The sequence below is a fragment of the Scyliorhinus torazame genome, chromosome 28 (assembly GCF_047496885.1).
Source record: "Scyliorhinus torazame isolate Kashiwa2021f chromosome 28, sScyTor2.1, whole genome shotgun sequence".
NCBI lineage: Eukaryota > Metazoa > Chordata > Chondrichthyes > Carcharhiniformes > Scyliorhinidae > Scyliorhinus > Scyliorhinus torazame.
This window is the reverse complement of record NC_092734.1, coordinates 28,736,742-28,760,201: the sequence shown is the minus strand read 5'-3', so window position 1 is coordinate 28,760,201 and position 23,460 is coordinate 28,736,742. Positions and strand designations below refer to the sequence as shown.

Below are 23,460 nucleotides of genomic sequence, written 5' to 3'. Positions count from 1 at the left end.
CTCAGGGGCAGTCCGGGATGGGTAATAAATACTGGTCCTGCCAGCAACGCTCATTCGATTAACAAATTCTAATGAGCTTCTGGGCGCATACTTAAACCAGGTCCAGTGAGTTCAATGCTGTTCCCTTTGCAACTGACAATCAGATAATAATAATCTTTATTAGTATCACAAGTAGGCTTACATTAATACTGCAATGAAGTTACTGTGAAAAGCCCCTAGTCACCAGAGTCCGGCGCCAGTTCGGGTACACAGAGGGAGAATTCAGAATGTCCAATTCACCTGACAAGCATGTCTTTCAGGACTAGTGGGAGGAAACCAGAGCACCCGGAGGAAACCCACGCAGACACGGGGAGAAGGTGCAGACCCCGCACAGGCAGTGACCCAAGTCAGGAATCGAATCCAGGCCCCTGGCGCTGCAAAGCAAGTGCTAACCACTGTGCTACGGTGCCGCCCATCCCTCATCTAGCCAGCCAACACAAAGAAGGAACTAATTTTTATTTGCATAGTTTCTTTAATTTCATCAGGGTGATCAAAGCTACCGCACCGCCGATTAATTACATTTCTTCTTGAAGTGCGAACAAACAGGGGAACTAATTCACATCCAGCTAGGTTTCAGCAACTAAAATAAATGCCAAACGAGTTGGGTTTGGTGGTGTTAGTGGGGATAATATTGGTTGTGACATTGGGAGAACTCACATACTCTTCTTCAAATAAGTGCAGGCGATCTTACAGGTTCTTTGAAGAAGTAGGAGAGGCCTTGGAATGAATACCAAGAACAAATGTTTTGGAAAATGTTTCTGTTGAAATATGGTGGGCGCGATTCAGCCACCGCGCTGCACCTGGCGTGGAGCCGGGCAAGGCGGGTAAATCCCGGGAGAGCCCCAAATTGGGCTCCGTGCTGGGCCGATCGAGTCACCCATTCGGCTCATTTAAATATCCTGACGCTGCATTCACCCGACGCCCGGAATGGCTGCGTCTACGAGGCCTCAATTGGGTGCTGGTTAGTATTGGTTTCCACAGCGTGGACCAGGCGTGATGGCAACTCAGGGAGCTTTGGAGGCCATTGGAGCCGCCAGGGTGGTCAGGGACAGGGCAGAGCAGTGTCCTGGTATTCCCCCTAGCACCCGGGCAGTGCCAGTGCCTGGTTGGCACTGCCCAGGTGCCAGACTGGCAGTGCTGAGGTGCGAGGTTGGCTCTGCCAAGAGTTGGGGCCTGAGGGGAGCCATGCCCATGGAAGGGGTAAGGGGTAGTTCTGAAAGTGTGGAGATCGGGGCAGCCTTTCTAAATGGCGCTCCGATCTCGGAGGAGCCGGTCTTGCCGGCGCGTCCAAAACCGGAAAAATTTCAAAGCATGGCCTTGACCAGAGAGAAACTCTCCAAGGCCCAAAAGAACGGCTGAGTTCCGTTGAATAGCCGTCTCCATCTCGACAATGCAGCCGTCGTGAAACACCCTGTCAACCATGCCAAAAACCACACGTTTAAATTTTTGGGTTGAATCATGCCCGCTATCTCTGGCAGTGTAGCACTCCCTCAGTACTGCCCTGCAATGTTAGTCTAGGTTATATACTCAATTTCTGGACGAGGGCATAAAACCACTACCTTCTAACTGAGCACCAAATGAACTCAAGTTCAGATGTTGTTTTACATGCAAGATTGCAGGGACATGCAATGTCCTAATACGAGCAAATTCATTCCAGCTATTAAAGGAAAAGTGGAAAATAATTGAAAAATAAAAACCGTAAAAGGATACAGTGAAAGGGCACTGGAATGTGATTAAGTGGATAGATCTTTCCAGAAGCAAGATTGGAAACTTTTTAACTGGAAATAATGGAGGAAAATCGGCAAATGACATATTTGCTGTAATGCGAGCCCAAGCCTACATCCTATGGATTGCTCATGGCTTTTTGGGGAATTTCCATTGTGAACATTTGGTTTCAGTATTGCGAGTGATTGTGAACCAGCAACAACTTCACAGAAATTATTTGAGCACTTTCAGGTCCATGAGCTCATTTATGTTGTGGTAAGTGCTTCGGAGAATTTTCTCCCTTCAGCTGATTCTGACATTGCATCAAAGCTGTAAATGGCTGCAGTGCGGGCCCCAAGACATTTAAATGCTAATCATACTGTGATATGGGACGGGGCCGTGGGACAGGCAAGGGGTGGGCAGGGCTTTCTCCCTGTGAAGATGTATCTTTCAGGTATAAAGCAGTTTAAGACGTTCACCAATCGAGGCCCTCCGCTTCGAAATGCCTTCCTTAAACCACTCCACCACCCTTAAAACCAACCTCTAAAACCAAACTGTTGGTCATCTGCCCTAACCTCCAAAATGTAACGCTCCCTTGAAGCAGCTTGGGACTTTTGACAGATGCTCTGTGGATTCAAGTCCATGTTGTATGTGGTGATCAATGAAGTTAGACAGGATAAAAGTTATCTTTCAAGGAGGTTGTGTAGAGGCAATGACACTGGGCTAGTAAACCACAGGCCTTTGCTATTGCCTGGGGTGGGGGTGAGGGGAGGGGGGGGGGCATGGGTTTGAATCCCACCACAGCAGCAGGTGGGATTTAAATTCCAATAATAAATCTACAATGTAAGAAAAAGCATGTCTCCGTAATGGTGACTGTGAAGCTACCATTAATAGTTGCAAAAACTTGACTTGTTTCACTGATGTCTCTTCAGGAAGGAAATCTGCCATCCTTACCTGGTCTGGCCTACATGGGACTCTAGACCCATAGCAATGTGGTTGACTCTTAGCTGCCCTCTGAAATGGCCAGGCGAGCCACTCAGTTCAAGGGCAATTGGGGATTGCCAGCGACTGCCACAATCCAGAAAATAAGTTTCAAAAACTGATGATTCAAAAAGCGTTTTCTTATTGTAGAACAGAGCCGCACAAATTCTAGTTTTGAATGGTCGTCTATTAAATCTTTTGCCTCAATTATTTTCTTGGACAAGATATTTTATCGGTGCCTCTACATTGTCAGCAGAATACCTCACTGCAGCGGCAGTATTTTCAAATGGTTTTACATTTATAACAAAGGTCCATAAATCCGGTAAGCAAACCATGAGCGCAAAGTACACCAAATAGCATCTGAAAAGAAGCATGACTTGACTCCGGATTGCAATATACGAAACATTTTTGAAAAGCTTTTAAAATTATGGCTATGCCAATGTATTGCGCAAATCTTTGCTAAGTAATAGAAACTAAGACAAAGCAAATCATTTGTTTTGGATGAGAAGCTCCTCTCTGATGTGGCATTCAAAATAGATTTTATTTCGCAAGAGTATCTTTGCCTTCTAGTGCTCCGTAACAAAGACAGCACAAGTTTCTAAACCAGATCATCCGAAATGATGTGGCTCAATAATGACGCGCTAAAAAGTAAAAGGCTTCCTGAAACCAGCAGCCCTGTACAAAGATCAACAGCTACAGTGAACATTTATAAGTGAAAGCTATTCTCAGATCGCAGGTTGTGCTCCTCTATGAAAATAGTAAGTGTCTTTCCATAATCCTCTAAGCCTCCGGCAATTCGTCAATCACTGCCCACCACAGATGAAGTAAGCATATTCTAATTTAGGAGCATCCAGACTGAGACAGCAGCAGGGAGGGACTGAAGTTAGAAAGCTTGTGGATGCAAATATGTTTCTCAGCTATCCTAAATAAAATTGGATAATGAGCATCTCTATGAAAGCCATTATATTAACAGTAGGTGTAGCAAAGGAAGCATTAAAATGCTTTGGGTTCAGCCCCAACAAGCAAAATTAAAGGAAAACCACAATTTCAGCCTGTCTAAACGTTCCAGTTATGCAGCAAGTTAGTTCTCTGGTTAACCAGAGACTGAACATGACAACGCTGAGCTCATTTAAAAACAAAAAAATGTTTTTCTGACAATGATCAATTCTTACAAAGCTTTTTTTCAAAATCGTAAATCAATTTCCAAATAATACTGTCAGATGTTAAGTCATATGGTTTTGTTTCGGTGAAACTGCGCATGAATGAGAATTCTTTTGCTTTAGCAATAAGTACATAGGGTCAAACATTTCCTACTGTTTGAAGTTTAAACCATAAAGCAAAGAAATTTACCGCATGTGAGGCTATTCATTCCATCATGTCTCTGCCACCTTTAGCTAGGGCAATTCAAAACTAACCCCACTATCCTGTTCCTCCTCAGAGTCCTGCATTATTTTCTGCTTCAAATGTTACATATTCTGCCCTTAAAATATTCAATGGTGTTTGCCCCATTGGTTGCCTATGGCAAAGCACGCGAGGCCAAGCAACTCTTTGTATAAAAACATTTCCCCAGACCTCTCTTAGTGATCTTAATTAAATTGATGATTTCTCATCACTGGCACCCCAACCCAAGGAAATTAATTTCACAAGGTTCCTGCCAGAATACAGGAATTGATGCAAAATGATTTATTTTTGATGGAATTCAGCTTGGACGGGGGCACTAAATGGATGACAGCTGATCAGCTTGCCCATTACGTGATCCATCCAGTTCTGGAGAGGGAGATTTGGTGGTGTATCTGATGTGTGGCAAGTTTGGTAACATCTATTTGCGTCCCCACGGAGGCCAAATTTAGAATCCATAGAATCTGTACAGTGCAAAAGGAGGCCATTCGGCCAATCGAGTCTGTACTGACGCTCCGAAAGAGCACCCTGCCTAGGGCCACTTGATAATCTTTATTAGTGTCACAAGTAGACTTACATTAACACTGCAATAAAGTTACTGTTAAAATCCCCTAGTCGCCGTACTCCGGCACCTGTTCGGGTACACTGAGGGAGAATTCAGAATGTCCAATTCACCTAAAAAGCGCGTCTTTCGGGACTTGTGGGAGGAAACCGGAGCACCCGGAGGAAACCCACACACACACGGGGAGAACGTGCAGACTCCACACAGACAGTGACCCAAGTCGGTAATTGAACACGGGTCCCTGGCGCTGTGAAGCAACAGTGCTAACCACTACGCTACCATGCCATCCATACCATACCCTATTCCCGCAACCCCACCTAACCTGCACATCTTTGGACACTAATGACCAATCTTTTTTTTTTAAATATAAATTTAGAATACCCAATTCATTTTTTCCAATTAAGGGGCAATTCAGCATGGCTAATCCACCGACCCTGCACATCTTTGGGTTGTGGGGGCGGAACCCACTCAAATATGGGGAGAATGTGCAAACTCCACACGGACAGTGACCCAGACCTGGGACCTCGGCGCCGTGAGGCAGCAGGGCTAACCCACTGCGCCACCCTGCTGCCACTAATGACAAACCTACCTGACCTGCACATCGTTGGGCTGTGGGAGGAAATCAGAGTACCTGGAGGAAACCCACCAGACATGGGGAGAAAGTGTAAACTCCACATAGACAGTCACCCAAAGCCAGATTCAAACCCGGGTCCCTGGTGCTGTGAGGCAACAGCACTAACCACACTGTGTCACCGTGCCGCCCAATTTCACCCCCAATAGGTGCAGACTAGTACCACCGTGAACTTTGTCTGCCCACGTCCTGTCATTTTCACGAGAACTGTTCTTGAACTTTTCCACTCCACAGTTTGGCTGTTAGACATATCAAAATTCAGAGGAGTGGGAGGTTTAATATTGCCGGTGTGACTGAATGGGTACTCGTGTTTTTACTATTGTCTGACGATGAATTGATGGAAAATGGTTACGTTGGCATTGGTGGTCTCTGAGCAATCCTGTTCTTCTGTCACAACACCATTCTGTTTCATTCCAGAAAGTAGCTACACCAACAGCTGATTTGGCCCATTTAGTTTCCTGGTGACAATACAATGACGATTTTTGAGGACCCATTACAATATATGCTTCCAAGATCAGGCCACTTGAATTCCAGTTCTGATGGTACTTTTGGTGATGGCCATCTTCTCCAGGGCGGATTCCTTCTTTTTCCATTCTCACACCAGAGTTTAATTACTAATTCATTCACTGCCCGCAGCACTGTTATTTGAGGAATTTTCTTTTATTCATTCACTGGGTGTGGGCGACCTGGCTATGCCAACATTTATTGGCTATCCCTAATTACCTTTGAGGAGGTGGTGATGAGGAACCTTCTTGAACTGCTGCAGTCTGTCATGATATACACCAGTATATCATGGTGCAGATACACACACACTGATGGACACACAGCAAGACCAATCAACATACACAACACCGCAGCCAATCACCAGTTAGAGCACAATCACTATAAAGACAGGGGGCATCAGAGTTCCCACTCATTCGGGATGCAGCCTCTCAGAAGGACAGAGCTTACAGCACAGATCTCACCATGTGCTGAGTGCATAGACTGGTTCAGACAGGCATAGGTCTTTAGTCTAATCTAACATCGTGTTAACCCACAGTGAAAGTACGTTCAACAGTTTCTAACTTAATAAAAGTGTTGCACTATTTTAAGTGTTGCTTGCCTGTATGTGTTCCACGGATCCAGAGCACCCAACACGACATGATACCAGGAGTTGAGGGATATTAGAACTTCTTAGACCTGCCTGCAAGTGATCTGCCTTCCACCAGCATACAATCATCCTGCAAAATGGACAACGTCCGCCCGCCGCCGCCGCTCCGCATCACCGGTAACCTAGGGGCCAACTGGAAGATATTCAAACAACGCTTCCAGCTCTACCTGGATGCCACAGGCCAGGAAGATGCCTCAGTCACCAGGAAGATCGCTCTCTTCCTATCCAGGGCCGGGGAAGATGCCATCCACATTTTCAATTCTCTCACCTTTGCTGATGATGAAGATAAATCAAAATTCAGGACGGTCCTTCTCAAGTTTGACACTCACTGCAACATAGAGGTGAATGAAAGTTTCGAGCGCTATGTATTCCAACAGCGTTTACCGGGTAAGGATGAACCTTTCCAGTCCTTTCTCACCCACCTCCGCATCCTTGCGCAGTCCTGTAATTACGGGCCCACCTCCAACTCCATGATACGCGACCAGATCATTTTTGGTGTTCAGTCGGACCCCCTACGCCAGCAGCTCAAGGTAAAGCAGCTCACCATAGCGACTGCCATCGAGACCTGCGTGCTACACGAACACGCCACTAGTCGGTACTCCCACATCCAGGCGGCTGAAACGGCGCGGCAAGGTCCCCATGAGGCAGAACGGGTCCAAGCAATCGAGCAACTCCAGGGCCTCCGATTGGATGAGGGCGGCCATTTCACGTGCTTTCCGCGGACTCCCACGCTTGTGCGCACCGAACGAGGGGACGGCGACGTCCGTACTGCGTAGGCGCGCACCACGTACGGCATGCGCGGTGGCGCAGCGAACGTACTGACGCTACAACGTGCGGCAACTGTGGCTCCGCCCACTTAAAGCGGCAATGCCCTGCCAAATCCAGACAATGCCGGAGATGTGGCAAACTTGGACACTATGCTGCTTTATGCAGATCAGCTCGGCCTGCCAATTCGTATCGCTCCGTCCAGACTTGCAGGAATGTCCAGGCCATTCAACCCATGGTCACCGAGTCCAATGCGGGCCTACTACCCGATATTGACACCGAGGACCCGAAGACACCTTTTCGAATCGGTATAGTTACAAAAAACAGGTTGTCCCCGAAGCAAAGAATCCAGCCTCTATCGGTATACAGCATCGATCCAGACGATGAGTGGTGTGCCACCCTTATGGTCAACCAGAATTTGTCGCCCACCTCAGAGACTTAATTTATGAACTTTGCGGACTTGTAGACTCTCTGAATTGTTTTGTTGCTTTGTTTGATCGTTTCCCTGGTTTGCATATAATGTTGATCTCGTTATTCTTCTCTGCACCAGGCACCTTCCCATGTAAATAGCTTAAGTTCTCATGTACGTAGTCCTGTAAATATTTCTTCGCACCCCACATGTAGTTAGGAACATTCTCACCATACATTATTTATTGCCACACACATACATTCTTTTATAAAAGGGGGGGATGTCATGATATACACCAGTATATCATGGTGCAGATACACACACACTGATGGACACACAGCAAGACCAATCAACACACACAACACCGCAGCCAATCACCAGTTAGAGCACACTCACTATAAAGACAAGGGGCATCAGAGTTCCCGCTCATTCGGGATGCAGCCTCCTACAAGGACAGAGCTTACAGCATAGGTCCTCACCATGTGCTGAGTGCATAGACTGGTTCGGACAGGCATAGGTATTTAGTTTAATCTAACATCGTGTTAACCCACAGTGAAAGTATGTTCAACAGTTTCTAACTTAATAAAATAGTGTTGCACTATTTTAAGTGTTGGTGGCCAGTATGTGTTCCACGGATCCAGAGCACCCAACACATCACAGTCCATGTGGTGTAGGTATACCAACAGTGCTGTTCAGGGTGGGGGTTCCAGAATTTTGACCCAGCAACAGTGAAGAAATGCCGATATATTTCTAAGTCAGGCAGGTGAGTGGCTTGGAGGGGACCCTCCAAGTGCTGGTGTTCCCACGTATCTGCTGTCCCTGTCCTTCTAGATGGCAGTGGTGGTGAATTTAGAAGGTGCTGTCCAAGGAGGTTTGGTGAGTACCTGCAGTGCATCTTGTAGTTGTTACACACGGTTGGTAGTGTGTGTCGGTGGTGGAGGGATTGAATATTTGTAGATGGGTTCCAATCAAGTGGGCTGCTTTGTCTTGGATGGTGTTGAGCTTCTGGAGTGTTGTTGGAGCTGCACTCATTCAGGCAAATCAATGGCATTCCATTATACTCCCGACTTGTGCCTTGTAGGTGGTGGACAGACTTTGGGGAGGCAGGAGGTGAGGTTACTCGCCGCAGAATTCCTAGTTCTCACCTGCTCTTGTTGCCACAGTGTTTCCATGGCTAGTCCAGTTCAGTTTCTGGTCAATGGTAACCCCCAGGATATTGCCCAGGTCTTGCTGCATTTGTACATGGGCTGCTTCAGTATCTGAGAGTCAAGAATGGTGCCGAACATTGTGCAGTCATCAGCAAACATCCACACCTCTGACCTTATTATGGAAAGTAGCTGAAGACGGTTGAGCCTAGGACACTACCCTGAGGAACCCCTGCTGTGATTATCTGGAACTGAGATGATTGACCTCCAACAACCACAGCCATCTTGCTTTGTGCTATGCATGGCTCCAACTAGTGCAGAGTTTTACCTCTAATTCCCATTGACTCCAGCTTTGCTAGGGCCTACTGGATGCCACACGATCAAATGCTGCCTTGACATCAAGGGCAGTTACTCACACTCCACCTCTGCAGTTAGCAAATGTTACAACTTTTAGCTTGAAGGCAGCTCCATACTTCATTCTTTTTGCTGAAAGATAATTGCTCCTCGGCCTGCCCTGTATGGCCATGTCTTAAATAACCACACCTCTTCGCAACACAGCCTGTGTCGCCTGCTTGATACCATGCGCTGACTTGCAGGAGTAAATGATGCGTTTCTGGGGGTGGAAATTGAGGCCGGCTACTAATTTGAACATAGCATTTTGTAGCTGAAAAGGGCGGTGGACCGATACGCCTGGTATGTGCAAAAGCATGATTTTTGGTGCCGGAAAAATTGGACCATCCCGAATTCCAGGTGGATTTGGTTTTTTTGTAATAAATTTAGAGTACCCAATTCTTTTTTCTCACCCCAGTTATGGGGCAATTTAGTATGGCCAAGCCACCTAGCATGCACATCTTTTCGGGTTGTGGGGGTGAGACCCACACAGACACGGGGGGAATGTGCGCCAGGTGGATTTGTACTCTGCGATCTACAGTAACAGTCTTTGCTGCAGTATGTATTACACTTAATTTCAGGCATTTAACATAATAGAAAAAGTCACCTCATTACTTACATTCCAACTTCATCTATCACTGGAGCGGTGCAGAGTAAGTAATTATCTTCCACAACGAGTGGTTTCTCCGCTAAAAGACGGAAATATCCATTAGTACCGAAATTCTGTGTTGAAAGAGACTATTTCAAAGCCTAATCAGAAATGCAAGTATTCACAATAATGTAGCGTTCCCTGTAGTTTGATAACACTCCTGTGACATGCACTGGAACATTTTATTCTGTTGACGCCACTATATAAATACAATTGTTGCTGTATGGATACAAACATTATGGATGAACGGACAAGGCAACATAAACATTCCTCATTGCACCATTTTCTTCAACGTCCTACAAATGGCACGGATTTATCTCGAGCACGAAAACAGGGAATGCTGGGAAAACGCAGCAGGGCTGGCAGCACCTGTAGCGTGAGAAGACAGAGTTAACGTTTTGAGTTTCCGTACGCGGACTCGGTCTTTTCTCCCGACAGATGCTGCAGACCTTGCCAGCATTCTCTGTTCACGTTTCAGATTCCAACATCCGCAGTATTTTATTTTTATTTTTACATTCATCTCTGGTTGTTTACTGTGCTCTTGTATTGTTACATATTAATCAGCTTAATTTGAACACAAGCCTTTTTAAGAGAACAAAACGGCACTGAATCCATTTGCTTTTCAGAATCTCAAGACTTTTGTTTCTCATCTATACTTGGGGCAGTTTAAAGGGGTAAAGGAATGATTTTCTCTTCCACTCCATCGAACTATAGACGACCCAGTCAAAACCGGGGAACTAGTCAGTGAAAGCATTGGTACGTTGGGCAGAATGTTCAACAATCAGCCCCTGTCGCAATGATGGGCTGTTGATGAACTTGTTGAAAGCCCAGTGGGTTTTTTACCGGAGCTCCGGCCGTAGTCAAAAGGAAGGATTTCTAATTAAAGGGATATTGGCAGCTGTCAGAAAGGCTCCGCCACTGATGGGATTGTTAGGTATCCATAGGGATGAAGAGGAGATCTGGAATCTCTTTCCCAGGTTTCGCACGCTTACCTGGAGGTCGTGCTGCAGGATCCGAGGGAACTTCAGTGAGGTGACCTTTCTCAAGGGCAAAAGGAAGAGCATAGCCTCTCTAAACAAGCTGGCACGCAGGGAATTGGAGTCAGCAGCAGAACCACGGTCCCTTCAACCTGCACTAAGAGGAGTCAGGACTTCAGGAAGGTGGGAAAGGTGAATGGCAGAGCAATTTCAGGTGCAAAGCTGTGACTTTCTCAGTATTGTCCTTATTCTCAGGACACCATCTTGCAACTCTGCTAATTCCTCTCTCCAGGCACCTCACATCCCTGCTTGAGCAACCAACACTCGCACCCACACTCATCTTATTGCCCTCTTGTACTCATGCCTGACAGACACCCTCCAAAGATGTTGTCCTTCTCTCATGTCTGCACAAGCCAATTCTAACACCCATTAACTCTCCGCTTTCTCTCACTGCACAAAAAGAGAGCACATAACAGCAGGGAAAATCAAAAAACATGTGTGGATCGGGGGGTGGAATCCTTCCAGGACAGGCACATTGATGGCCACTAGCAATGCACGCCCACCTAGTTCATGGAAAGGAAGTCTTGTTCCAGGAGGTTGCAGATGTCAGCAGAGGCCTCCTTAGGCACTGCTGTTCATACATGTCGCAAGAGCTGATCCTCCGCCTGTGGAGCCGGTGTAGAATGGCACACCCTCTTGACGCTGGATATTTGGGTCCATTCCTCTGCCATGTCGAGCGGTGTGCGTCTGAGGAAAGGCAGTTGGGATTTAACTCACCACAAGCAACTATTGTCTGTAAAAATCTCTCCATTGCAGTATCTACTTCAGTTATCAATGGATAGGCCTCCTTCACAGTGCTGACATTTGACCAAACTTGATCGGGTCAAGGCAGGCTATTGGCCAAGAATTCATCTACTCCATATTTTGGCCACAAATGTCACAATGTACGACATGCCTCCGTTGATTTTGTTGCTGTCGGGCAGCAAACCAACTCGGTGCTCCCATCTCATGACATGACTGTGGAGCGAGGGCAAAAGAGTTGCTTGCTGCTGCGCTTCTCTGCTCCACTACTGAATGGCTCTGCAAAGAGCATTGGGACGGTCAGCATTGTGGCAGCCCGCTCTTCTCAAAGAAAGTCCGTTCCTCTTAAAGCGAATAAAACAGCTGCTTCTGAAAACATGGAAACGAAAGCACCAGGTCAAAGATTGGGTTCCAGGGTGACAGTCCTGCACTGGAAGCATTAGTGACGGAGATGGACAATAGGAGAGCTGTCATGGTCCTGCGTGGGATTGGGAGAAGGTATCAAGGGAAGAAAACTACTGGCCTCTGGACATGGGGCCAGTACCACAAGAAGGGTAATAACCTCATGCATGTGACCAAGATCAGCAAACGCATCTTCAGATGAAGGGAGTGATTTACCGGCCACGACCTGCTGGAATCAGGATGCAGCTGGCAGATACCGCGAGAGGCTTTTTCTTGGATTCCCAACAGTTGTTATGCCTTGCGAGATCTAATGAGGTCTTGCCCACTTAACTCTGCCAATGCCAGATCTAACTAGCGCCTGGGATCTACCAGCCTCGCCAAGGAGACCCCAGCCGGGTGCTGTTTAGCCTGGTCCCCACAAATGGGGATTAGGTGGAACGACATGAGTGGGAGTCTCCCAGGTGATTAGAGGCCCCAGGGTGGTTGGTATCTGGGCATGATGGCACTCTGGCACTGCTGATGCCACCTAAGCACTATGGTATTACCATCCTGACACTCTGGAAGTGCCACCTGGGTGCCCAGGTGACACTGCTAGACTGTCTGAGGCACTGCCAGGGTGCCAGGCTGGCAGTGCCAAGGTGGCATTTTGGCATGCTGGGGATAGGGCCCAGGGGTGCCCTACCTTTATAAGGCAGGGTGCAGGGGGCTCGACGACATCCCAACACATTAGTTGGGGGAGTTCCTGGGGTCGTGTCTGGGGGTCGAGAGATCGGGGCGCCCTATCTCTTCCTGCATTGACGAGCAGAGCTCCTCAGGGCAGGAAACACATAATTTTTAAATCTTTAAACAAAAAATTCCAATTAAGCAGCAATTTAATTTGGCCAATCCACCTACGCTGCACATCTTTTGGTCATGGGGGGGGACGGGGGACGGGGGACCCACGCAGACACGGGGAGAATGTGCAAACTCCACACAGTGACCCGGGGCCAGGAAATGCATCATTTTTGATGGAGCCCATAGCATCCAACATTGCTCAGGGCTTTGTTTCTATCCTGTGCCCCTTCTCAAAATCCAGCACACAATCTTCCTGCTGTCTGGCATGATGTGCAAGTTGCTGATGGTGTGACCATGGACCTCTTGTTTCCCACCAGCCCACTTCCTTCACATCAATGCCCCCTTCCTTCGTATCAATGCCCCTTCTGATTTCCTGTATTCATAAGCCTGAAAACTGATGCCTGCCCTGCCAAGACACACCGTGCAGCAAGAGAAAAAGCAACAGCACTGGTAAAGGGGCTGTGTCACTTGATTGACACTTACAGCCATCAGATCGGATGCTGGCACTGTGTGGACCTTAGAGGTAAGAGTTGATTTGGCGTCAGCATGTGGCTGGAGAGTTTGGGGGCCAGGGTCCTGATGAATTCTACTGCAGTGGATTTAGAATCAGAATCCCTACAGTGCAGAAGGAGGCCATTCAGCCAATCGAGTCTGAACCGACCCTTTGAAAGAACACCCTAACTAGGCCTACTCTCCCCGCCCTATCCTCACAATTCCATTTAACCTCAGCATATTTGGACTGTGGGAGGAAACCCATGCAGACACAATAAGAAAGTGCAAACTCCATGTTTTGTTACCTGTGGTAGGTAACATGTGCTACTCAAACCTTGGTTAGTGATGAGGTCTTTTTGAGTAACTATAACAATTATGTTCTCTAACTTTGATACGAGTGATAAGGTTAACAAGATCCAACTACGGTAACTATACGTAACTCCACTAACCATCTGAACTAGTCTGCTATTGCCATGGTCACAGTGCACCCAAGAGAGACCCAATGTGGTTGCCTTTTATACCCCCATTGGTCCGGCCCTCTAGTGATCCATGTGGTGCTACTGATTACACATTAACCCCTTGTGTACATGCACATATAGAGATCACTGATTCTTTGTGTTACATATTTTCTGTATGTTGTAAAGAAAATTGAACAAACATAATGGATGCAGTTTGCAAATGCATTACATAAATCAATGAGTTAGCCCATCAAATGGGAATACATTTAGTCTCAAAGGTTTTTTCGCTTGCGTGAAATAGGTAGACAAATGATGTTATGTACAAGTTGTGATGATCATGATGATTATACAAAGCCAATTAATATTTATGAATCCAATTTTAATTTTAAAAAATTGTGAGTCCAAACTTTAGGAATTTGTTTGGTTGAGTTGCTTTTGTCTTCTGTTGTTGAAATGGTGATGTTGATGTGGTTATTTTTTTGTGAACGTCATCAGTGTTCTTGTGTTTAAGTGACCATCAAGTCATCATGAGGTGTTTGAACAGTCAAATCACTTTGTTGTCTGATTTAGACTTTCTTTTTTGTTTCTATATTTGTGGTAGCGATTCTGTGTTACACCATTGTCTGACCTGGACTTTTTTCTGTGCTTGCGGTATTGATTCTGTATGTCACCTTTGTCGTCTGACCTGGACTTTTTCCTGTGCTTGCGGTATTGACCGAGTGTGTCATCTGCCTTGAAAGCTGGCGTGCTTGCTTGTTCTGGAGCAGATGTGAATTTGTGAGATTCTTTGTCATACCTTGCATGTTTGCAGTCTTGTCATTGTTTTGCAGTGTGCTGTGGCATTGTCCTTCATGTGCAAAGTTGTACCATGTTGTACAGGTCGTTGTTGTTTGTGTTTGTTGTTTTCGTTGTTGTTGTTTTTGTCGTGCTCATTGTTTCGGTTTGTTTTTCATCGCTGTTCTTGTTTTTCTTGTCGTGCTTGTTGTTTCTGTTATGCTTCTTGGTGTCTTTGTTGTTGTTGCACTGCATGTTGTTGTTGTTGTTTCTGCTGTGCGTTTTGCAGTTCTTGTGAGTGTTCCATGTGGATGATTTGAGTCAGTGCCACAGTTATTGGTGTCAGTGTCATATTTAAATGCGCGCAGTGTACGGAACAAGGTAGATGAGCTTGTGGCCCAGACTGTGACTGGCAGGTATGATGTGGTAGGCATCACAGAGACGTGGTTGCAGGGGGTTCAGGACTGGCATTTAAACATCCAGGGATTCACAACCTATCGAAAAGACAGTGGGCAGAGGGGGCGGGGTTGCCTTGTTAATTAGGAACGAAATTAAATCAATAGCACTAAACGACATAGGGTCAGATGATGTGGAGTCTGTGTGGGTAGAGTTGAGGAACCACAAAGGCAAAAAAACCATAATGGGAGTTATGTAAAGGCCTCCTAACAGTGGTCAGGACCAGGGGCACAAAATGCACCACAAAATAGAAAGTGCATGTCAGAAAGGCAAGGTCACAGTGATCATGGGGGACTTTAATATGCAGGTGGACTGGGTAAATAATACTGCCAGTGGACCCAAGGAAAGGGAATTCATTGAATGTTTACAGGAGGGCTTTTTGGAATAGCTTGTGATGGAGCCCACGAGGGAACAGGCCATTCTGGACTTAGTGTTATGTAATGAGCCAGACTTGATTAAAGATCTTAAAGTAAGGGAACACTTAGGAGGCAGTGATCATAATATGGTAGAATTCAATCTGCAATTTGAAAGAAAGAAGGTAGAATCAGATGTAAAGGTGTTACAGTTAAATAAAGGTAACTACAGGGGCATGAGGGAGGAACTGACGAAAATCGACTGGGAGCAGAGCCTAGTGGGAAAGACAGTAGAACAGCAATGGCAGGAGTTTCTGGGAGTAATTGAGGACACAGTACAGAGGTTCATCCCAAAGAAAAGAAAGGTTATCAGAGGGGGATTAGGCAGCCATGGCTGACAAAGGAAGTTAGGGAATGCATCAAAGCAAAAGAGAAAGCCTATAATGTGGCAAAGAGTAGTGGGAAGTCAGAAGATTGGGAAGGCTACAAAAACAAACAGAGGATAACAAAGAGAAATAAGGAAAGAGAGGATCAAATATGAAGGGGCTAGCCAGTAACATTAGGAATGATAGTAAAAAATTCTTTAAATACATGAAAAACAAACGGGAGGCAAAAGTAGACATTGGACCGCTCCAAAATTACGCTGGTAATCTAGTGATGGGAGACAAGGAAATAGCTGAGGAACTTTACGTCAGTCTTCACAGTAGAAGACATGAGTAATATCCCAACAATTCAGGAGTCAGGGGGCAGAGTTGAATATGGTAGCCATCACAAAGGAGAAAGTGCTAGAGAAACTAAGAGGTCTAAAAATTGATAAATCCCCGGGCCCAGATGGGCTACATCCTAGAGTTCTAAAGGAGATAGCTGAAGAAATAGTGGAGGCGTTAGTTATGATCTTTCAAAAATCACTGGAGTCAGGGAAAGTCCCAGAGGATTGGAAAATCACTGTTGTAACCCCCCGTGTTCAAGAAGGGAACAAGAAAAAAAGATGGAAAATTATAGGCCAATTAGCCTAACCTCGGTTGTTGGCAAGATTCTAGAATTCATTGTTAAGGATGAGATTTCTAAATTCTTGGAAGCGCAGGGTCGGATTAGGACAAGTCAGCATGGATTTAGTAAGGGGAGGTCGTGCCCGACAAACCTGTTAGAGTTCTTTGAAGAGATAACAAATAGGTTAGACCAAGGAGAGCCAATGGATGTTATCTATCTTGACTTCCAAAAGGCCTTTGATAAGGTGCCTCACGGGAGACTGCGGAGTAAAATAAGGGCCCATGGTATTCGAGGCAAGGTACTAACATGGATTGACGATTGGCTGTCAGGCAGAAGGCAGAGAGTTGGGATAAAAGGTTCTTTTTCGGAATGGTAACCGGTGACGAGTGGTGTCCCGCAGGGTTCAGTGTTGGGGCCACAGCTGTTCTCTTTATATATTAACGATCTAGATGACGGGACTGGGGGCATTCTGGCTAGGTTTGCCGATTATACAAAGATAGGTGGAGGGGCAGGTAGTATGGAGGAGGTGGGGAGGCTGCAGAAATATTGAGACTGTTTAGGAGAGTGGTCCAAGAAATGGCTGCTGAAATTCAACGTGGGCAAGTGCGAGGTCTTGCACTTTGGAAAAAAGAATAGAGGCATGTACTATTTTCTAAATGGTGACAAAATTCATAATGCTGAAGTGCAAAGGGACTTGGGAGTCCTAGTCCAGGATTCTCTAAAAGTAAACTTGCAGGTTGAGTTAAGAAAGCAAATGCAATGTTGTCATTTATCTCAAGAGGCTTGGAATATAAAAGCAGGGATGTACTTCTGAAGCTTTATAAAGCATTAGTTAGGCCCCATTTAGAATACTGTGAGCAATTTTGGGCCCCACACCTCAGGAAGGACATACTGGCACTGGAGCGGGTCCAGCGGAGATTCACACGGATGATCCCAGGAATGGTAGGCCTAACATACGATGAACATCTGAGGATCCTGGGATTATATTCATTGGAGTTTAGGAGGTTGAGGGGAGATCTAATAGAAACTTACAAGATAATGAATGGCTTAGACAGGGTGGACGTAGGGAAGTTGTTTCCATTAGCAGGGGAGACTAGGACCCGGGGGCACAGCCTTAGAATAAAAGGGAGTCACTTTAGAACAGAGATGAGGAGAAATTTCTTCAGCCAGAGAGTGGTGGGTCTGTGGAATTCATTGCCACAGAGGGCGGTGGAGGCTGGGACGTTGAGTGTCTTTAAGACAGAAGTTGATAAATTCTTGATTTCTTGAGGAATTAGAACATAGAACATAGAAAAATACAGCACAGAACAGGCCCTTCGGCCCACGATGTTGTGCCGAACCTTTGTCCTAGATTAATCATAGATTATCATTGAATTTACAGTGCAGAAGGAGGCCATTCGGCCCTTTGAGTCTGCACCGGCTCTTGGAAAGAGCACCCAAACTCAACACCTCCACCCAACACCAAGGGCAATTTGGACATTAAGGGCAATTTATCATTGGCCAATTCACCTAACCCGCACATCTTTGGACTGTGGGAGGAAACCGGAGCACCCGGAGGAAACCCATGCAGACACGGGGAGGACGTGCAGACTCCGCACAGACAATGACCCAAGCCGGAATCGAACCTGGGACCATGGAGCTGTGAAGCAATTGCGTTATCCACAATGCTACCGTGCTGCCCTTAAGAACAAATAAATCTACACTATATCATTTTACCGTCATCCATGTACCTATCCAATAGCTGCTTGAAGGTCCCTAATGTTTCCGACTCAACTACTTCCACAGGCAGTGCATTCCATGCCCCCACTACTCTCTGGGTAAAGAACCTACCTCTGATATCCCTCCTATATCTTCCACCTTTCACCTTAAATTTATGTCCCCTTGTAATGGTGTGTTCCACCCGGGGAAAAAGTCTCTGACTGTCTACTCTATCTATTCCCCCGATCATCTTATAAACCTCTATCAAGTCGCCCCTCATCCTTCTCCGCTCTAATGAGAAAAGGCCTAGCACCCTCAACCTTTCCTCGTAAGACCTACTCTCCATTCCAGGCAACATCCTGGTAAATCTTCTTTGCACCTTTTCCAGAGCTTCCACATCCTTCCTAAAATGAGGCGACCAGAACTGTACACAGTACTCCAAATGTGGCCTTACCAAAGTTTTGTACAGCTGCATCATCACCTCACAGCTCTTAAATTCAATCCCTCTGTTAATGAACGCGAGCACACCATAGGCCTTCTTCACAGCTCCATCCACCTGAGTGGCAACTTTCAAAGATGTATGAACATAGACCCCAAGATCTCTCTGCTCCTCCACATTGCCAAGAACTCTACCGTTAACCCTATATTCCGCATTCATATTTGTCCTTCCAAAATGGACAACCTCACACTTTTCAGGGTTAAACTCCATCTGCCACTTCTCAGCCCAGCTTTGCATCCTATCTATGTCTCTTTGCAGCCGACACCAGCCCTCCTTACTATCCACAACTCCACCAATCTTCGTATCGTCTGCAAATTTACTGACCCACCCTTCAACTCCCTCATCCAAGTCATTAATGAAAATCACAAACAGCAGAGGACCCAGAACTGATCCCTGCGGTACGCCACTGGTAACTGGGATCCAGGCTGAATATTTGCCATCCACCACCACTCTCTGACTTCTATCGGTTAGCCAGTTCGTTATCCAACTGGCCAAATTTCCCACTATCCCATGCCTCCTTACTTTCTGCATAAGCCTACCATGGGGAACTTTATCAAATGCCTTACTAAAATCCATGTACACTACATCCACTGCTTTACCTTCATCCACATGCTTGGTCACCTCCTCAAAGAATTCAATAAGATTTGTAAGGCAAGACCTACCCCTCACAAATCGGTGCTGACTATCCCTAATCAAGCAGTGTCTTTCCAGATGCTCAGAAATCCTACCCTTCAGTACCCTTTCCATTACTTTGCCTACCACCGAAGTAAGACTAACTGGCCTGTAATTCCCAGGGTTATCCCTAGTTCCTTTTTTGAACAGGGGCACGACATTCGCCACTCTCCAATCCTCTGGTACCACCCCTGTTGACAGTGAGGACGAAAAGATCATTGCCAACGGCTCTGCAATTTCATCTCTTGCTTCCCATAGAATCCTTGGATATATCCTGTCAGGCCCAGGGGACTTGTCTATCCTCAAGTTTTTCAAAATGCCCAACACATCTTCCTTCCTGACAAGTATTTCCTCGAGCTTACCAATCTGTTTCACACTGTCCTCTCCAACAATATCGCCCCTCTCATTTGTAAATACAGAAGAAAAATACTCATTCAAGACCTCTCCTATCTCTTCAGACTCAATACACAATCTCCTGCTACTGTCCTTGATCGGACCTACCCTCGCTCTAGTCATTCTCATATTTCTCACATATGTGTAAAAGGCCTTGGGGTTTTCCTTGATCCTACCCGCCAAAGATTGTTCATGCCCTCTCTTAGCTCTCCTAATCCCTTTCTTCAGTTCCCTCCTGGCTATCTTGTATCCCTCCAATGCCCTGTCTGAACCTTGTTTCCTCAGCCTTACATAAGTCACCTTTTTCCTCTTAACAAGACATTCAACCTCTCTTGTCAACCATGGTTCCCTCACTCGACCATCTCTTCCCTGCCTGACAGGGACATACATATCAAGGACACGTAGCACCTGTTCCTTGAACAAGTTCCACATTTCACTTGTGTCCTTCCCTGCCAGCCTATGTTCCCAACTTATGCACTTCAATTCTTGTCTGACAACATCGTATTTACCCTTCCCCCAATTGTAAACCTTGCCCTGTTGCACGTACCTATCCCTCTCCATTACTAAAGTGAAAGTCACAGAATTGTGGTCACTATCTCCAAAATGCTCCCCCACTAACAAATCTATCACTTGCCCTGGTTCATTACCCAGTACTAAATCCAATATTGCCCCTCCTCTGGTCGGGCAATCTACATACTGTGTTAGAAAAGCTTCCTGGACACACTGCACAAACACCACCCCATCCAAACTATTTGATCTAAAGAGTTTCCACTCAATATTTGGGAAGTTAAAGTCGCCCATGACTACTACCCTATGACTTCTGCACCTTTCCAAAATCTGTTTCCCAATCTGTTCCTCCACATCTCTGTTACTATTGGGGGGTCTATAGAAAACTCCTAACAAGGTGACTGCTCCAAATGGATTAAGGGCTATGGAGAGTGGGTAAATGGAGTTGAAATCAGCCATGATTGAATGGTGGAGTGGACTCGATGGGCCGAATGGCCTTACTTCCGCTCCTATGTCTTATGCTCCTCTTCTGGAGTCAAAATCTTCAAGAGTTCAATTGACGTGGTCTCTCTGGACTCATGAGTAGCCCTCCTCTGATTGTAGAGTGCTTCTGTGCAAACGAGCTGAGATCTGTCAGTCTCGCTGTGATCCTGCACATGTATTGGAATTGTGATTTCTTCATCACTTGTCTCACATACAGTGGGTAGACATTGTGTCTTCTTGATGGTTAAATGAGCCGGGTAGACTTTCATAGTCTTCTGGTGGCTCAAATAAGCTGGGTAGACTGTCTTATTGTTGGTTAAATAAGCTGGGTTCTGGTGGCTCAAATAAGCTGGGTAGACTGTCATAGTCTTTTTGTTGTTCATCGCTCTCTCTGTAGAGTCCGTCATCGCTCGCTCTGGGGAGTCCGTCATCGCTCGCTCTGGGGAGTCCGTCATCGCTCGCTCTGGGGAGTCCGTCATCGCTCGCTCTGGGGAGTCCGTCATCGCTCGCTCTGGGGAGTCCGTCATCGCTCGCTCTGGGGAGTCCGTCATCGCTCGCTCTGGGGAGTCTTTCATCGCTCTCTCTGTGGAGTCTTTCATCGCTCTCTCTGTGGAGTCTTTCATCGCTCTCTCTGTGGAGTCTTTCATCGCTCTCTCTGAGGAGTCCTTCATCGCTCTCTCTGCGGAGTCCTTCATCGCTCTCTCTGCGGAGTCCTTCATCGCTCTCTCTGCGGAGTCCTTCATCGCTCTCTCTGCGGAGTCCTTCATCGCTCTCTCTGCGGAGTCCTTCATCGCTCTCTCTGTGGAGTCGTGCAGTGTTCTCGCTGTAGAGTCGATCTGTGCTCTCTGTGTGGCGTTGTCTTCTTCTTGGGTATTGCTGTCATCCAATGTATCGACGATCTGCCATGGCATCATGGTATTGGAATCATCTACCATGAGTAGAGTCATGTTGAGCTTTGCAACCGTGTTGCTGATGCTGTGATCAGCATATCCGAATAAGTCAGCCATGTCCGAGTAGTATTGTGTGTATTGTTCGGTAGACAAATAATCTCTTTTTGGTTCGGAGTTGTTATCGTTCTCTTCATGTTCAATGAACAAATCATCTTCTTGGGTTTCAGATTTGTCATTGTGCTCTTCACTTTGGGTGCAGAAGACCGCTTGTTCCAGGGTGTTGTGAAAGTTATTTTCAACTGCTGGTGTAAGTTCGGGCATTGTTCTGTCTTTTACGGTAAGAAAATTGGGTTTTGCAGCTTTATATTTCTTTTTGTTCATTTCCGTGCATTTCCCTTTTAAGTGGGCGTGGTCCGGGTCCTCTGATGTCATGACGTCATGCATAGGAATCGATTGCGCATGCGCAATTCGAGTTTCCTTTACTGTGCGCTCTTTTCGCAACTGCGCATGCGCAGCTTGAGTGTATTTTGCCGTTTTCCTTCTTTTTGAGAAGTGCGCATATGCGTACTGGCCGAACGCTCTCGCTCAAGATGGCTGCCAATCAAAAAGTGCTGTTGCATCGAGTGAGATCCTGCCTCTTGAGTGAGTGTTCCCGCCATTTTTACCGATTTTGTTTTCTAGATACGGATTCTGTGTTTGCAGACTCACAGTATTGATTTTGTTTTTGTTCATAAGCAAGGCAATTTGGTATAGCAGTTTCTAGAGTTAGATACCAATCTTGTGAAAGTTCTTCCTTCAAATTTTTGTCAGATAGTCCAGAAATTAATTGATCCATTATCATAGTGTCTCTGAAATCAGCATAATCATAGCCTTGTGGTATTAACTTGAGATCTGTAATAAAATCAGTGATGGGCCCTCCTTTCTCTGGCATTTATGATCAGAGTTAACTCTTTCAAGCATCTCACCAGACTGACTCTTAAAGTATTCATCAAATTTTTTGAGTATTACTTCTAATTTGGTGTTGTCTTCACCGTCTAAGTAACTAAAGCAATTATAGATTTCTCTAGCTTCATGCCCTCCTATTGAGAGTAGTAGTGCTATTTTCGTTGCGTCAGAGACCGTGCTTAAATCATTAGCTGTGATAAATATTTGGAATATCTGTTCAAATCTTTTCCAGTCAAAACTTAAATTACCGGTTGTTTCTAGCTGCCCTAGAGGTCCAATGAGTCCCATCTTAGTCGTCGAGGATCCATTTGCTGCGAAGTCTTCCACAGTCGAATATCCGGTCTGAATTTTCTTCTCTTTTTGTCTAACCTAATCTAACTAGTTCTGTTAAAGCCAACACGCCTGGTACCATGTTTTGTTACCTGTGTGGTAGGTAACATGTGCTACTCAAACCTTGGTGAGTGATGAGATCTTCTGAATCTCGATGAAGACGACTCAAACTCGTCCAGTAGTAACAAAAGGTTTATTGAGTAACTATAACAATAATTGCATGAGTTCTTTACTTTAACTTTGATACTAGTGATAAGGTTAACAAGATCTAACTACGGTAACTGTACGTAACTCCACTAGCCATCTGAACTAGTCTGCTATTGCCCTGTCACAGTGCACCCAAGAGAGACCCAGAGGCACAATGTGGTTGCCTTTTATACCCCTGTTGGTCCGGCCGTCGAGTGATCATGTGGTGCTACTGATTACACATTAACCCCCTGTGCACATGCACATATAGAGATCGCTACACTCCACACACACATTCATCCATGGCTGGAATTGAACCCGGGTCCCTGGCGCTGTGAGGCTGCAGTGCTAACCACTGTGTCGCCGTCTTAGGTGGCACTCAGGGGAATGCTAATGTGGATTCACACCTGACGTTAAAGCAGAAACTAACTACATACAGAACACTAACCTTTCCCAAGCCCATTGTTAATATATTAATTGGCCGGACCCAGACTCTT

At 46.0% G+C, this 23,460-nt stretch overlaps 1 protein-coding gene across 3 annotated transcripts in view; it reads right to left on the bottom strand.

Annotated features, from left to right (window-relative positions):
• antxr1d (ANTXR cell adhesion molecule 1d) overlaps nucleotides 1-23,460 on the bottom strand; it is a 204,037-nt gene that overhangs the window by 136,917 nt on the left and 43,660 nt on the right. For all 3 annotated transcript variants that reach the window (XM_072491758.1, XM_072491757.1, XM_072491756.1), the window contains exon 11: nucleotides 9,794-9,863. In XM_072491758.1, coding sequence (XP_072347859.1) covers nucleotides 9,794-9,863 — 70 coding nt within the window. The remainder of the gene's footprint in view (nucleotides 1-9,793; nucleotides 9,864-23,460) is intronic.